This window comes from Ailuropoda melanoleuca, chromosome 8, assembly GCF_002007445.2.
Source record: "Ailuropoda melanoleuca isolate Jingjing chromosome 8, ASM200744v2, whole genome shotgun sequence".
NCBI classification, from domain to species: Eukaryota; Metazoa; Chordata; class Mammalia; order Carnivora; family Ursidae; genus Ailuropoda; species Ailuropoda melanoleuca.
The window spans coordinates 79,386,048-79,400,240 of NC_048225.1; the positions used below are offsets into that span (position 1 = coordinate 79,386,048).

The 14,193-nt window shown below is 41.4% G+C and overlaps 1 protein-coding gene across 2 annotated transcripts in view; it reads right to left on the bottom strand.

Moving 5' to 3' along the window:
• Positions 1 to 13,612: 13,612 nt before the first annotated feature.
• Positions 13,613 to 14,193, bottom strand: part of COP1 (COP1 E3 ubiquitin ligase) — a 236,812-nt gene continuing 236,231 nt past the window's right edge. For both annotated transcript variants that reach the window (XM_034666759.1, XM_011226884.3), the window contains exon 19: positions 13,613 to 13,961. In XM_034666759.1, the coding sequence (XP_034522650.1) occupies positions 13,944 to 13,961 (18 nt within the window). In that variant the 3' untranslated portion in view covers positions 13,613 to 13,943. The remainder of the gene's footprint in view (positions 13,962 to 14,193) is intronic.

The following is a 14,193-nucleotide window of genomic DNA, read 5'->3' on the forward strand; positions in this document are numbered from 1 at the left end:
TGAACTACAAATAAGTCAGCAGGCAGTCGCAAAGCCCCTCACATATCAGCTAGCCATTTGACATTAGATGTCTTTGTCGTCATTCTCATTGATGTCGAAAGCCCTCTATATTCTAAAATTTTTGACCTGTTGCATGACAGGAAGCAAACACGTACCCACTACCACTGTATGTGTTACCTTTAAGCCCAGAACCCAGCACTGCAGCTCTAGTAACTGTTCGTGACTCAGCTGCTGGGGCCCAGTTAATTACAGAGAGAACATAAGCCTCCAAAATTTCATGAGAAGTCACTAAAGCATAGGAAGCCTTAAGCTGGCCGTTCTTCTTCTGGGGACATGACCCGTCAGCAAACATGATCAAATCTGCATTGTGAATTAGGATAGCTGGTAGGTCCGATCGGGGCCTAGCACCTTCTACTACAATTGTGCAATCATGTTCTTCAATTTGATCAGAATCTTGCAGAGAGTAATGGGTTAGGAGATTACACCTTCCAACCACAATATCAGGACCGGGCAATAATACCTGCTCATAGTTAATCTCACAGCACTCTTAGTGACAGATGCACTTGTAAGATCGCTATCATGGCATAAATGACCCAAGGTGAGAGCTTGGGCCTTTCCGTAAGAATGGGGGCTGCCATCACTCAGAGGCCACCAGGCATTCCCAGTACTACAGCATCTGGAAAGATGGAGACATTAGCTATTGGTCTATGGCCTAGTCCAACTTTTGAGTTAATACTCCACGAGCAGCACCTTTACTTTCGTGACCAAACAAATGGAAAGGTTTCTCAAAGTCTGGAATCCCCAAAGCTGGGGAGAGGCTACAGCTAATTTCAATTGTTCAGAAGCCTCTTTCGATTTTAGGGACCCGGCAGAGGGAGGAGAGTTACCACACCATTGCTCTGTCAGAAGTTGTGCACGTCTGAAAAAAGCTGGGATCTGTTGTCTACCATACCCTACTAGTATCCCCCCAAATGGCCTAAGTCATTTTTCCGGAGTAGGTATTTTAAAGGCAAGATTTGCTGACTTCCAGATTGTAATATTTAATGGCCTTCAGCTGATAATAAATGCCCTAAATATTTACGTCAGCTTTGCAATATTGCAATTGGTCTAAGGAGGCATTATGACCCTATGAAGCAAGAACTGTAACAAAGCCAAAATATCAGTCTTGCTCTGTAGTTTCTGAGGCTGGCAGCAAGTCTACATTGAATATGTTCACAGATCTCTCTGGTGGGAAAACTTTTTCCAAGTCTTCCTATAAAGGACTAGAGAAAATAGTAGGGGGAGCCTTGAAATTCTTGAGGAATTCCTTGCCATAAATATTGGGCTCCTCCATAAGTAAAAAGCAAACAAAAAGTTAGACTTGTCCACTAGAGGGACAGAAAAAAATACAAAAACAAAAACAAAGGCAGAACACAGATGGATCACAGACGTACTGTGCAGATGCTGGTATCAAAGTCAGTATACGTGCAGGTTGAGAGACCTGGGGTTAAGGCAACAAACACAAAATGCACTTATTTCTAAGATCTTTTACAAATCTAGATAGTGGTTGACCGTCTTTACCAAATTTCCCTTCCTTCTTTACTTCAAGTATAAGACTATTACAGGGTGAATGTTCCTTTTTAATTACCCCCCAGAGTTTTCTGATCCTTTTATAACTGGCTTGTTCCTTCTAATTGAGCTCTGGACAAAGGATATTGTGTACACACGGCCATACGTACCTTTCTTGTACGTTATTTTCACTGGTTCTAGACCTTGAAGGAATCTAGTAATTCCTAGGGTGCAAAGCAACACGCCTGTTTGTTTCAGTTTGGGGGCTCTTCCGGCACGGTGTGCGTCTGCCACTCTATCAACCTCCCCCAGGAGGCACATAGTGACCAATTCAAGTGCCTTCTTGTTCAGGGAACTCCACAAACACTCCACCCAGAGTACAGAATACGGTGGCCTTTAATTAGCACAGCAGATCTCTCCCCAATAGGTTTTCAGGAGAAGTAGGAGAAAGGAAGCCCTCCTTACTTAAAAAAAAAAAAAAAAGAGGGCACCTGGCTGTTAGAGCATGTGACCCTTGATCTCAGGGTCTTGAGTTCAAGTCCCACGTTGGCCATAAAGCTTGCTTTAAAAAAAAAGAAGAAGAAGAAAGGAGGCCCTCCTATTCCTCAGTAAGAGCACCTATCTGTACGGCCATCACAGAGGAAAAGGAACAAAAGGGCTAACCTAAAACACCAACGACTTGTCCTCTCTGTTGTCAGATGGAAAGGGGGACATTTCTAAGGGAGCTGAGGAAGAAGTAGCACTGATACCAACCAGAAAAGCCCAGGATAGAGGAATCTGAATAACAGTTATTGATGTAGGGGTCACCAGCTCCCCCTTCCAAGATTTCCCCAATCTGTCCTCGTGAGCCCCTTGCCGAGTATTTCTTAGCTCCGGGTTTTGTCCAGTTAGCCTTCCTGATGAACCTGTCTCTGCAAGCTCCACAGGTCCAGAGCCCCTTCTACGGTCCTTCCAGTGCCCTGGCACGTTGCAATAATGACCTGCAACTGTGTCCTCTTCCTTTGCTGTCTTCACGGGTTGGTCAGGGGAGGGATTGTTCACTTTAGGAAGGAGTTCTAACTAGACAGCCAACACCGCTCTTTGATCTCCTTTCCCCTTCTTCGTCTTTCTCTAGATCACCCCCAGATTGAGCAGCTGCTGGCTGCTAGGGGCGGAGTAATACTCTTCCCTTGCCGTCCTACCCCCTTTTCCTTAATTTGGATTTGGAGAGTCAGCGAGAAGCCAAGACACAGGTTGTTCAGAAGAGAGCTCGGTCTTGATCTGCCCCAGGTCCACACCAGTAAAACGTGAGGAAGCTTCAGCAAACCACTGATGGAAATTGATGGAGGACTCACCACCACACTTTCTCCCAGCTCCCCTCTATAGGAAAGAGCTAGAGTCCTGCCATTAGCAACCTCCTCGAGGGGTCTCTAACACACTTAGTTCTGCTGTGGTTAGGGAGTCGTGGACGGTCAACTTCTCTCCTCCACCGTCTCCCAGGCCACGATGAGCTTGCCCCACCAAAGTGACACAAGCTGGCCGCAGAGTCCCCTGCAGCAGCCGGCACACACCCCCATGGTGGGGGGTAAACTGAAAACAAGCTGCAGAGCATTTCTGCAAACTTTTGTGGATTTTGCCAGGGTTCCAGGAAAAAGAAAACAAAAACCAAAAAAAACCCAACTCTTTAGAGGAATGGTATCAGGAGAGGAGAAGGGCATGGCATTCTAAATATCTCCTTCATGCCCCAGGGGCCTGGGTAGCTTCTCAGCCCAACAGCTTTGCTAGAGATCCAAATAGGAAGGGCTGGCTTTCTTCATGTTGAGATGGGAGAAAGGGGGGATGATACGGCGCCTTAGTTTCTTTTCCCGTATTTGTACTTATCAGCCCAAGTCCTCCTGTGTTTGTCTGTTTCGCAGTCAGTAGTGCAACTACTGTCCACCCTGCTGCCTGCATGTGAGGCTCCATCCCACGGTCTCCGTCATTGATCTTCACCGTCTCCACCTTCCCAGCTCTGCGACCTGTGTATGGAGACGGATTCTTGGAGGTGGGATGTGGTCTAGGACATGAGGTGGACTCAAGCGCTAGCCTGGCGGTCACCGAGTTTCGCATCCTCAAACAAGGCAGGTCACGCACTGCCAGCTAGAAAAGCTGTGTCCCTCTTGGGGAAACCCACTAAGGAAGAGAACCGCTGTCTACAAGAGCCCATCCCGCCCCTCTTAGGAGTCGGGGTGACGCAGGGAGGGCCAAACAGAGGCAGGAGAAGCAGAGACAAGGGGACGGCAGAGAAAGGGAGGAGGTTTCTGTGAAAGAGCAAGTAACTTTAGTTCTCAGATGCCTGAGTTTTGAGACTGGCAAGAGGCCCATTTAGCCGTTATGAAAACTTAGATATATCTGAAAAGGACAGAAAAAGAAACCCTGAAAGAAAAAGCAGAAGAGGTCTTTCCTTTTGCCTTCGGCAGGAAGAAGTAAGCCTGGAATTTCTAATTTGTATTTGCCCTTATGGTGCAAATATTCTACCTGTTTTCCTCTCCTTCTAAATCAAAGAGCCAGGATCGGATTCTCAGATCGGAGAGGGATCTGAAAGGGTGTTTCCATCCAGGCCCCTGCCTTCTGGCAGCTGAGTGTCCACATCATTTAGGACCAGTTGTCTGATCACCTCTGATGATCTCTCAGGATGGAGATGTCACACATCTCTGTTGGTGGCACCTTTCAGTGTCCTCGCAACCTGGTCGGTTCAGAGCTCTTCTTTTGCTGGTTTGAAGTCCTTTCTGCTATAAATTAACAATCAGATAAAGAATATAATTAATTTATCATCAGACCCCAAAGTTTCCTTACTGTCTTCATAGGGTCAAAATGCGCACCTGTTGTCTCCCTTGAAGACAGCTGTCAGCGGTGTCTTTTAATACCTCTTTGGTCAGTGTGACTAAACTACACACGATTCAGTCTTTTTAGAAGGCCACTTAAATCCTACATCCGCTGTGCACCCCATTTAACACTCCACTCTCATCTGCTTTTTAATGATGTTTTCACTAGAATATATGCGGCCATTCATTTAACCTTTCTAAATCTGCTTTCATCATTTAAGAAATAATGCTTCCTTCACAGGATTAGTATACTACATAAAAATTATTTTCACGTCTGTATATCTGTATATCTTACCTGCCTGAAGCTTCAGGAAGGGATCTGGCTCTGTGCTGTTTGATGGCTCCCATGATGCTGACTAGTAAGGACTAGGCCTACCGGCGGTGGGGAAGGAGAATTCCATCAAGATTTCGGCTCCATCCGGGAAAAAACCTCCTAACAATTGGAAGCAGCCAGTCAGGAATGTCTCAGGAACCAGGGAGCTCTCTCAAAGGCGGCCTTGTGGTGATGCTGTATGAGGAAGTCCGACACTGAGCAGGACATTTCATTTGCCGGTTGATTTGCAGAGAGCTGGGGACTAGACTTTTGACTCTGAGAGGGAAACAGAAGTAGCGTGCTGACATTGAGATCATGAGGCCCAGAGCTTCATCCAAATTCCTGGCCCTACTTCCTCAGCCCCGAGGAGAGGTAAAACTAATGGCAAGGGTCCCTGGAGGGTCTCAGATAATGGAGAAACAAGAATGCACAGTTAAATGGACAGTTGGCTCCCCTAGACTGCTTTATCCTCACATAGCAAGAAGAGGTGGGGAAAGGGAGCAAGATACAGTCCTCTTCTGTCATAAAGATTAGTTATAATGCACTTAGACAACCAGAGTGGGGGCAGACGCTGGAAAATGAGAACACTTCCTGGGGAACGAAACTGGAAAAAATGTTTTGGCCTCCATTTGCGGCTCTATAGACGTGACTGTTTTCCCTGATAAGCAATCTCTTCCTCTTGCGTGTGGTCCCCATTTCCTCTCCCTTGTCCACTCTGCTGCTGGTGCAGAGGAAGACGGCTGCAAAGACCCCAGTAGGGGTGATGCAGGTTTTCAGCCTGTAGCCACCTAAATCTTACTCTTGCCTCTGGGGAGAGAACATACTGGGCATGTGGTAGGGAAAGACGCATTTCAGAAATTTCACTTTGGCTATTTTCCTACGCTAACTTTTCACGTCAGCGGCGATGGTGGCCTTTGGCAGGTCAGCTCTCAGACAGATGCCATGTTCAGAAAGCACAAGGAATAATGCTGTTTTATAGACCCACTGACCTTGCAAACAGCTAATCTAACCTTTCAACCTTTCATCCTTTTGTTGCTTGCAATTTTTATACTTTATACATCATTATTCTTCATAATGGGAAAAAAAATTGAAGAGGAAAAGACTAAAATTTTAATATGCATGTGCTAATGCCACCCTGTATTCATGGAGTGCTTTTTAATTTCCAAGGGTGCCAAAGGTTTCCAGAAAAGATCTATTACTGAAACTGTAGGGCAAAGCTTTGCAATTCAGTAGCACAGGAAGAGCATACCCCGGTTCTGTGACCGGAAGGCTGCCCTTCCCAAGGCAACCACAGGGCCCATGAGACGCCTCTCCCGGGATTGGCCAAACAGAATTTGGAGAGTGGGAGTGAGCACTTTCATGGCATAAAAACTGACCAGAGTTTGGCTTTTAAACATAAAGAATATTGAGAAAATATAAACCGCTATTAACTGGGCTAGCTTTTAACAGTGGCTAATTTGTTTCATTTAGGACATGCGACTTTGCTGCATCTCTCAAACTTGCAACCCCCGCCCCCACAATTAGCCAGAGTTCAAGCATTAGCCATAAAATATGTATGAATACTCATAAGAGACTCAGTCATACCAAAAGGAAAAAAAAAATCAGTTGGGTTCCAAATCTTCACATAAGTGCTATGAACTTGAGAAGCCTTCTTTTATATTCAGAAAGGAAATTTCAATAGCTTAGGATGTAAGAACCAGAAAGGAAAGAAAGAGGGGGGGAAAGCCAGTCTTGCAAAATATCCTGTGCTTTCCCACTCTGGCTCAACAGGCTATCGTAAGCACAGACCTGTCAGAGCATTCAGTGAAAATAATTCCAACCTCAAACGTCTCAGGCCTCTCTGCTCAAGTGCACGGCATTGTAGAGATCTTCATATCCCACTCAGACAAGAAGATGCCTAAAATAGCTCACTGTCTACCACGCTTTAGCAGAGAAGAGGGTCCCCTGGTTCTCTGAAAATGCACATACACATCACCACTGCTTGTGTGTACTCCTGTGGAAATCGCTACACAATCCGCCAAAACAGCTTTTAGTCATGGGTGGGCCCTCCAAAATGGCCTTCCAGGTTGCTGTGCTAGACATGCCATCGTGGGAAGAGAACGTCATTGCTGCAGAGAGACTTCTATCCACTGGAATGCAAGCTCAGGAGCGATTGCATTTTCCATGGTTTTTCTTTTTTTCCTGCCACGGCCGTACGGTGAACACCTAGAACAGAGGTCAGCAGACTCTATAGCCTGTGAGCCACACCCAGCAGGTGGACGTTTTTGTATGTCATAAGAAATGAGTAGCTTTTACATTTTCAAATGCTTGAAAATATAATTTTTAAACAATATTGTGATACATGACAATTAAATGAAATTCAAATTTCAGCGTCCATTCATGAAGTTTCCTTGGAATGTAGCCACACTTGTTTTTTTACATCTTGTGAACGTGTCTAGGGCAGCTTTTCCATGCCACAACGGCAGAATTAAGTAGTTGTTGATGTAGGGAAGAACGTCAGGGTTCGAGGCCGACAGCAAAGAAAGAATTCTTGAGACATCTTTGGTGCCAAAAGGTGGTTTATTAAAGCACGGGGACAGGACCCGTGGGCAGAAAGAGCTGCACCAGGGTCATGAGGAGCGGCCCGTTATATACTTTCAAGTTGGGAGGAGGTTAGGGATAGCCCAAGTCTCTAAGGAACTTTGGAAGCAAGGTTCCAGGACCTTGAGGGGACTAGCTATTGTTGGGAAAAGGTCATTTATTACTGTCTAATAAAACCTTAGTCATGAGAGCCTTCCGATGTATATGGGTGGGCCATATGCTTGGGGGATGTTTGCCAACAGGTATCTTGGGGGGTTTAGAGGTAAAGGAAATTTCTAAAGGAATTTTTATATGTTAAAGTAGACTTACAGGATCCTGGGGGTGGGGAGGGGTCGGACTAGGACTATCTTTTGCCCTTAGCAAAGTATTAACATCGAGGCAGTTGAGTCCCTAGAGGAATGTCACTCTGGCCGTTTCAAGGACTTGTCAATGGGCTGTAGGTAGTAAGGAAATTTAATAATTTTTCTTCTGCCTTTGTTTGCCACGTCAGGTGTGACAGAGACGATGTGGCTCACAAAGCCTACAATACTCGTTCTCTGGCCCCTCACAGAAAATGCCTGCTGCCCCTTAGCCTTGAAGATACTACTTCAAAATAGGCAAATTTTTGTGAAATGAATAGAGCCACCATATGCAAGTGGCTCTATGACCTTACTCATCCCTTCTGAGCAACAGCCCATATCCATCACAGACCACTAGCTGAGGGTACTACCACTGAAGAGAACAGAGTTAGTAGGCTGCTATTCCACTGAAGCTTATGCAGAAAAGTTTCCAAGATAAAACACTCGGCTGGGTCTGTAAAATTGAAAGTGAATCTTTAGAGTATTACTTGTATTTGTCTTGGTTCTTTCTCTTGAAATTGCTGAAGATTATTTTTTTATGTGGTTCTTCCAAAAGGCTCCTAAAACTCTGATTACAGATTAGCACTTACCATAGGACAAAAGCAGAGCAAACAGGAAAATCCTTAAAATCATCTTCAGGGACATGGCAAATATTTTGCACAATAATTGGTTAACCTGGGGGCACGTGGTTGGCTCCAGTCAGTAGAGCATGTGACTCTTGGTCTTGGGGTTGTGAGTCTGAGCCCCACTTAGGGTGCAGAGATTACTTAAAATAAATAAAATCTTTTAAAAGAATTATTGGTTAACCTAGACAGCCCCCACCTTTGGGAACTTTAACTTAGAATTCATGAGAATCCCTACCCAGTTCCAAACCAAGATCTTGTTCGGTGTTTGCTTCTCAAACTGATCAAGGACACATGACTCACAGAAAACCGAGAACAAATTAAAACCATATACCAATGGAAAGATTTCTTCTCACGTTGAGAAACTGTAAAGATCTCAGGTAAAAGAAAGGAATCATTGTAGTGCCGATCATGGCAGTTTGATAGCTGAGCGATTAAGGACGTGTGTAGTAAAATCTATTAACAGAGATAAGAGCCCGATCCTCAGTAAGTAGGATTTATTACTATTGTCTTTTAATGTAAATTCTATGCCCAACATGGGGCATGAACTCACCACCCCAAGATTAAGAGTCGCATGCTCTATAGACTGAGCCAGCTGGGCATTCCCCTCAGTACGTAGAATTTAGAGATAAATATGGACTACAAAGGTTTACTATGTTTTGCAAAACTATACAATTTCTTATTCAACTTAAACCTCTTCTAAGCTCCATGTTTACTTTTTTTTTGACAGCTGGAACAGATCATTGTGTTATTCTGTGTACTTGTTCAGCTTCCACTGGCACTCCTGTCTTGTACTTTGTTTTGTATATACTGAATCTATCCTCGTACCTTTTATTTACTTTTGGTAAGCTTTTTATTTTAGAACAGTTCTTTTAGATTTACAGAAAAACTCCAAAGGAAGCAAGAGTTCTCATATGTCCTACACCCACTTTCCCCTATTACCATCTTACACCCTCTCCTTACATTAACATCATTACATCATGGTGCATTTAAAATTTATGAATTGACACTCACAAAATATTATCGAGCCCATACTTTATTTGAATTTCCTTAGTTTTTATGTAATGCCCTTTTCTGTTTCGTGATCCCATTCAGGGTGTTACACCACAAATTAATCATGTCCTCTCAACTCCTCATGGCTATGACTGTTTCTCACTTGCCTTGTTTTGAGGAGTACTGGTTATTTAGTAGGGTGTCCCTCAATAGGCATTTTACCTAATATTTTCCTCATTTTGGCTGGGGTTATGAATTTTTGGGAGGAAAACCACAGAATTAAAGTGCCATTTTCATTACAACACATCAGGATGTATTATCAACATGACATAACATATGTTGACCCTGATCACCTGGTAAGGTAGTGTTTGTCAGGTTTCCCCACTGTCGTTACTTCTTTCCATACTGTACTTTTTTTTTTTTTAAGATTTATTTATTTTGGGGGGGGGAGGGGCAGAGGGAGAAGGAGAGAGAGAATCCTCAAGCAGATTCCCCACTGAGTGTGGGGCCCAACTTGGGGTTTCGATCTCACAACCCTGAGATCATGACCTGAGCTGAATCCAAGAATCAGCTGCTTAACCCACTGGACCACCCACGCGCCCCATTGTACTTTAAACTATAGAGAACAAACTGATGGTTATCAGAGGGCAGGTGGGTGGGGGGAATGGGTGAAATAGGTGAAGGGGATTACGAGTACACTTATCATGATGGGCACTGAGTACAGAATTGTTGAATCACTATATTGTACACCTGAAACTCATATTACACTGTATAACTACCTAGAATTTAAATAAAAACTTAAAAAGAAGACCTAAGCTGTCCATATTGACTTGCTTTCAGAGTACAGTAGCTTTTTTTTTTAAAGGAGTAAGGCATTGTATTCCATCCTCTTACACAATTGGGAATTCTGCATGGGAAATTTCTTACTTCTCTCCCTGTTTATTCAATCATTTACATCAGTAAGTACTCATGAATATTTATATTTTGGGTTATAATCTATACTCCAATACTAGTTTATTTTGTTGCTCAAATTGACCCAGCTTTGGCCACTAGTTGGACCAATTTCTTTGCGTCCCTTTGTCTTGAATGTTCCTTTGCTTCTTATAGCTGAACTCTTACTTGCTCTTCAGGATTCAACTGTTACTTCCTCCAGGAAAATAACTCCTGATAACCACCCCTACTCCCAAGCCCTTAGTCTCCCACCACTCAGGTTATGTTGTTACTCTATATATCTAAAATTTATACCTACTATGGTACTTATACACTCTTTATCTGTCTCTCCTACTGGACAATAAGCTTTTTGAGAGGAGGGATCATATTTTATTTTATATGCGTAGTATGTAGTATATAGTGCCTCACTCACACAAAACAGGATCTCAACAAATATTTCTAGAACAATCACTATGGTTTTTCTCTTCAGTCCAAAAATCCAAGAGTGCCCCACATAAACAGAGGGGTTGGTAACTAACCACTCTGGGAGGAACTATAAGGTGTTACTATTGTATTTAATGTCACGTAACACAACAGGTTCAGGATCGAAGTTAACACTTCCTCAAATCTCATTTCTAAGTAAGCAGACTTTTCCTATAAATCCTTGTTACATTTGAGTAATTACATTCAGGTCAATAGCCAATTAATTACCTTTATATTCAGAACCAAGGTTAAGTAGCTTCTAGTTCTGAGACTGGAGAAGTGAGGTTCCCAAAACAGCACACAGACATTTTAGCCACGAGGCTCTCAAGAGCCACACCTGTGGTGGAGGATTGCATAACCACTAAAGAAATAAATTTGCTGAGTTGTATTCTTTGTTGTCACAAATTATTATGAGAAAATGACTTTATCCAGAATTTTCCAAGATACAGGAATTAAAACTGTGGTAAACTCCATCAAGCTGAAATAGGTTTTTAGGTTGGGTCACGCTACCACTTTAATTGAAGCTACCATTAACTCTTGACTCATCACCTTCCTAATCGCACTCTTGTTCCTGTCTATCTAATCACCATAAAGGAAATCATGTCATTCCACATAACCCTTCTTATTAACTGCTTTCTGTAACAAAATTCAAATTCTTAACCATGCCCTAGAAGGCTCTGCGTATCTACTGGCTTCCTCTATCCCCTCAAACTCATCCTGTGCTCATCTCTTCCTTAATGATCCAACCACGCTCATCTTTCTGAAGTTTTCGCTCAGTACCACAAATTTTTGATGTCTATTAGCTAAATTATCTTACAAGAATTTTACAAAGTTCTTCAACCTTTAGTGTTTCTTAAGTAGAAGTTGTGTGCCTGAGAACAAATTCAACTATGTCTAAGACACCCCTGCAATTCCACTGAAATAAAGATTAGATTAAAACATGAAGACCTAAATTCTTCTTGAGCTAGAAGTTCTTTTGGGGTTAAAACATACATTACCGTTAAGCTTTTTTCAACTATTATGTTATTTTTCCAAGGAATAGTGATAGAGTCTGATGTTGACATCTTTCAAAGACTAACTCAAATTTAAAAATTTATCACTATTTACAAGAAAAAGTTAAAAACACAAATTTAAGTAAAGCACTGCCTTTCAAAAATTATAATTTAAAAATTGAGTCCCTTTTGATAACTAATAAAGGTATCTTATTGTATCCTTCCACACATATGGAAATTAACATGACCTTACAATATTGACAGATTGAAATAAAACATAAAAAAAGTCAGACCAAATTAAAAACCATAATAATCTTTTATTTAAATGCATTCAAAGAGGCATTAATTCTTTGTGTCCCATTTTGATGATTTTCTGGACATATCTGCTTGAGTTCTTTAAGTAAAGAATCTACATTTGAATCTTCTTTCTGCATCTTTGCAAAAGGTCATTCATTAATCTTAGAAGAAGGCTGCCTAACATTGTTCTGGTTAACAGGTGTACTTTTGAATGATAGTGACCTTTCCTCTTAAAATTGAGTCCAAAAGTTTATCAGGTGCTTCACTCCCCAAAATTAGTAAGATATAAATTTCTTGAAGCTCTGCAAACTGAAAATTTTACCTAAGTTTTAGGCAAACCCATTCATTGGTAAAAACCGTCTGAATTGATACAAGACTATTTTTAACCTTTATTAATCTCATATAATGTGAACATTCATACATTTTGCTACAAATATTAATGTATTTGATAATAGAGTATTGCTCCAGACTCTGTTGGATGGTGTTATGTAATATATAGTATATGTACTCTATTACTTTTCTAAAATTTAAGAAGTTCTAAATTCCAAAATGCATTTGACCCAAAGGTTTCAGATAATGGAATGTGGACCCAATACTTTGAGTGTAGAAGGATACAGTGGGATATTTCAATTACCCTTACCCTTCATATATTTATTCATACCAAGCTTCTCCAAGTGTCTGTTTTTATAAAATATGTGTGGGGTATAATTCTGTTTATATCTCTTTCTTAAAAGTGTTCACACTTTTAAAGGCTCAAACAGAAAACTTCGCATTACTTTTGCTCGACCGGCTACTCAAACTACTAACTTCTTCCTTTTTACAAATTGAAAACAACATAAAATTAACTAGACAGTCTAAGATATTACATGGCTTGGTAATTTGGGAAATGGGGCTTCAAATTCTCTTCCTGCTAAGTCTGTGGATGCTTTCCTGCTACAATGGTAGAGTTGCATAATTATGACAAAGATCACATGATCTTTAAAGCCTAAAGTATTTCCTATTAGGCCCCCTTTCCAGAAAGTTTGTTAACCCCTGCTCAAAGTCACTGTTCAGCTGAGGATGGTACTAATATCTATGACTATCTGATAGCTATGATTTTACAAGTTAAAGGTGGTTTGTCTGCATTTAGGGCTTAAAGTATGTATAGGCAACATTTCAAAGGCAAAGACAATAGCTGCCACAGACTGACATTCCCTGTTTTTTTTTTAATTAATTAATTAACTAACTAATTAATTTTCTGCACCCAATTTGGGGCTTGAACTCAAAACCCTGGTCACATGCTCTACCGACTAAGCCAGCCAGGTGCCCCATTCCCTTTCTGTTTGAATGTGGTCTCAACTGGTCAAAATGTAATAGATTCTTGGCCAGATCCAGAGGGACTGAAATATGGTATTTGTTGATGATATAAATCTGGTCAGAGAATGAATTCATAAGGTAAAATTAACTAATTTTCCCACCTACTCTAGGAATTCATAAGGCAAAGTTACTAATCTTCCCACCTACTATAAACATTAAATTCCCTGGAAGGAAATCCATATACCTTTACATTTATATTGATATGCAGAATTCCAAAGAGGTTGGGAAATACGGACCTTACAAATTATTCAGAGTTCATGTATGTTACTTCTTGAAAAGATTATCTCTTGCTATCTTTGACAAAGACTTTCCCAGCTCAACTGTGGCTCAATAAACTTTTATTATTTTTTTGTTATTTATTTTTATTCAAAAGAATTTGTTTCCCTATCACAAAAATTAGATAACCACACCACCAACAGCAGCAAAGTCCATAGAGTTACATTGATGGTGGAGAGTTCACTGGGTAGTCCCAATGTCCCGAAGGTCATGAAGGAGAAAAGAAAAGGAAAATAAAAAATACTCAAAACAAATCCAAAACCCATGATGACTTTGGGGAGAGACATCACATGACAGTTTCTGTCTTCTCTCATTGTCAGCTGCAGATGTATTTCAGCAGGATCAAACACAATTTAACTTGAGTAAACCCTTCATACCAACTCCAGCACCTAATTGGGGGGAAAATGGGGAAAAAAGAATCAGTTTAATAAAATCATTTTAAAATATGGAAACAGTTTAATGAATCTTTACTGTATTGTAAATGGAGAACCAAATCAAGAAAACTTTTTCTAACTGCTAAAATGCTAAAGAATTTGAAGGGATTAGACATTGATCCTTCCTTCCTTTCAACTCAACAGCTGCATGAACTCTTTCAGATTAGTTAGCTCCACAGTTAACTAG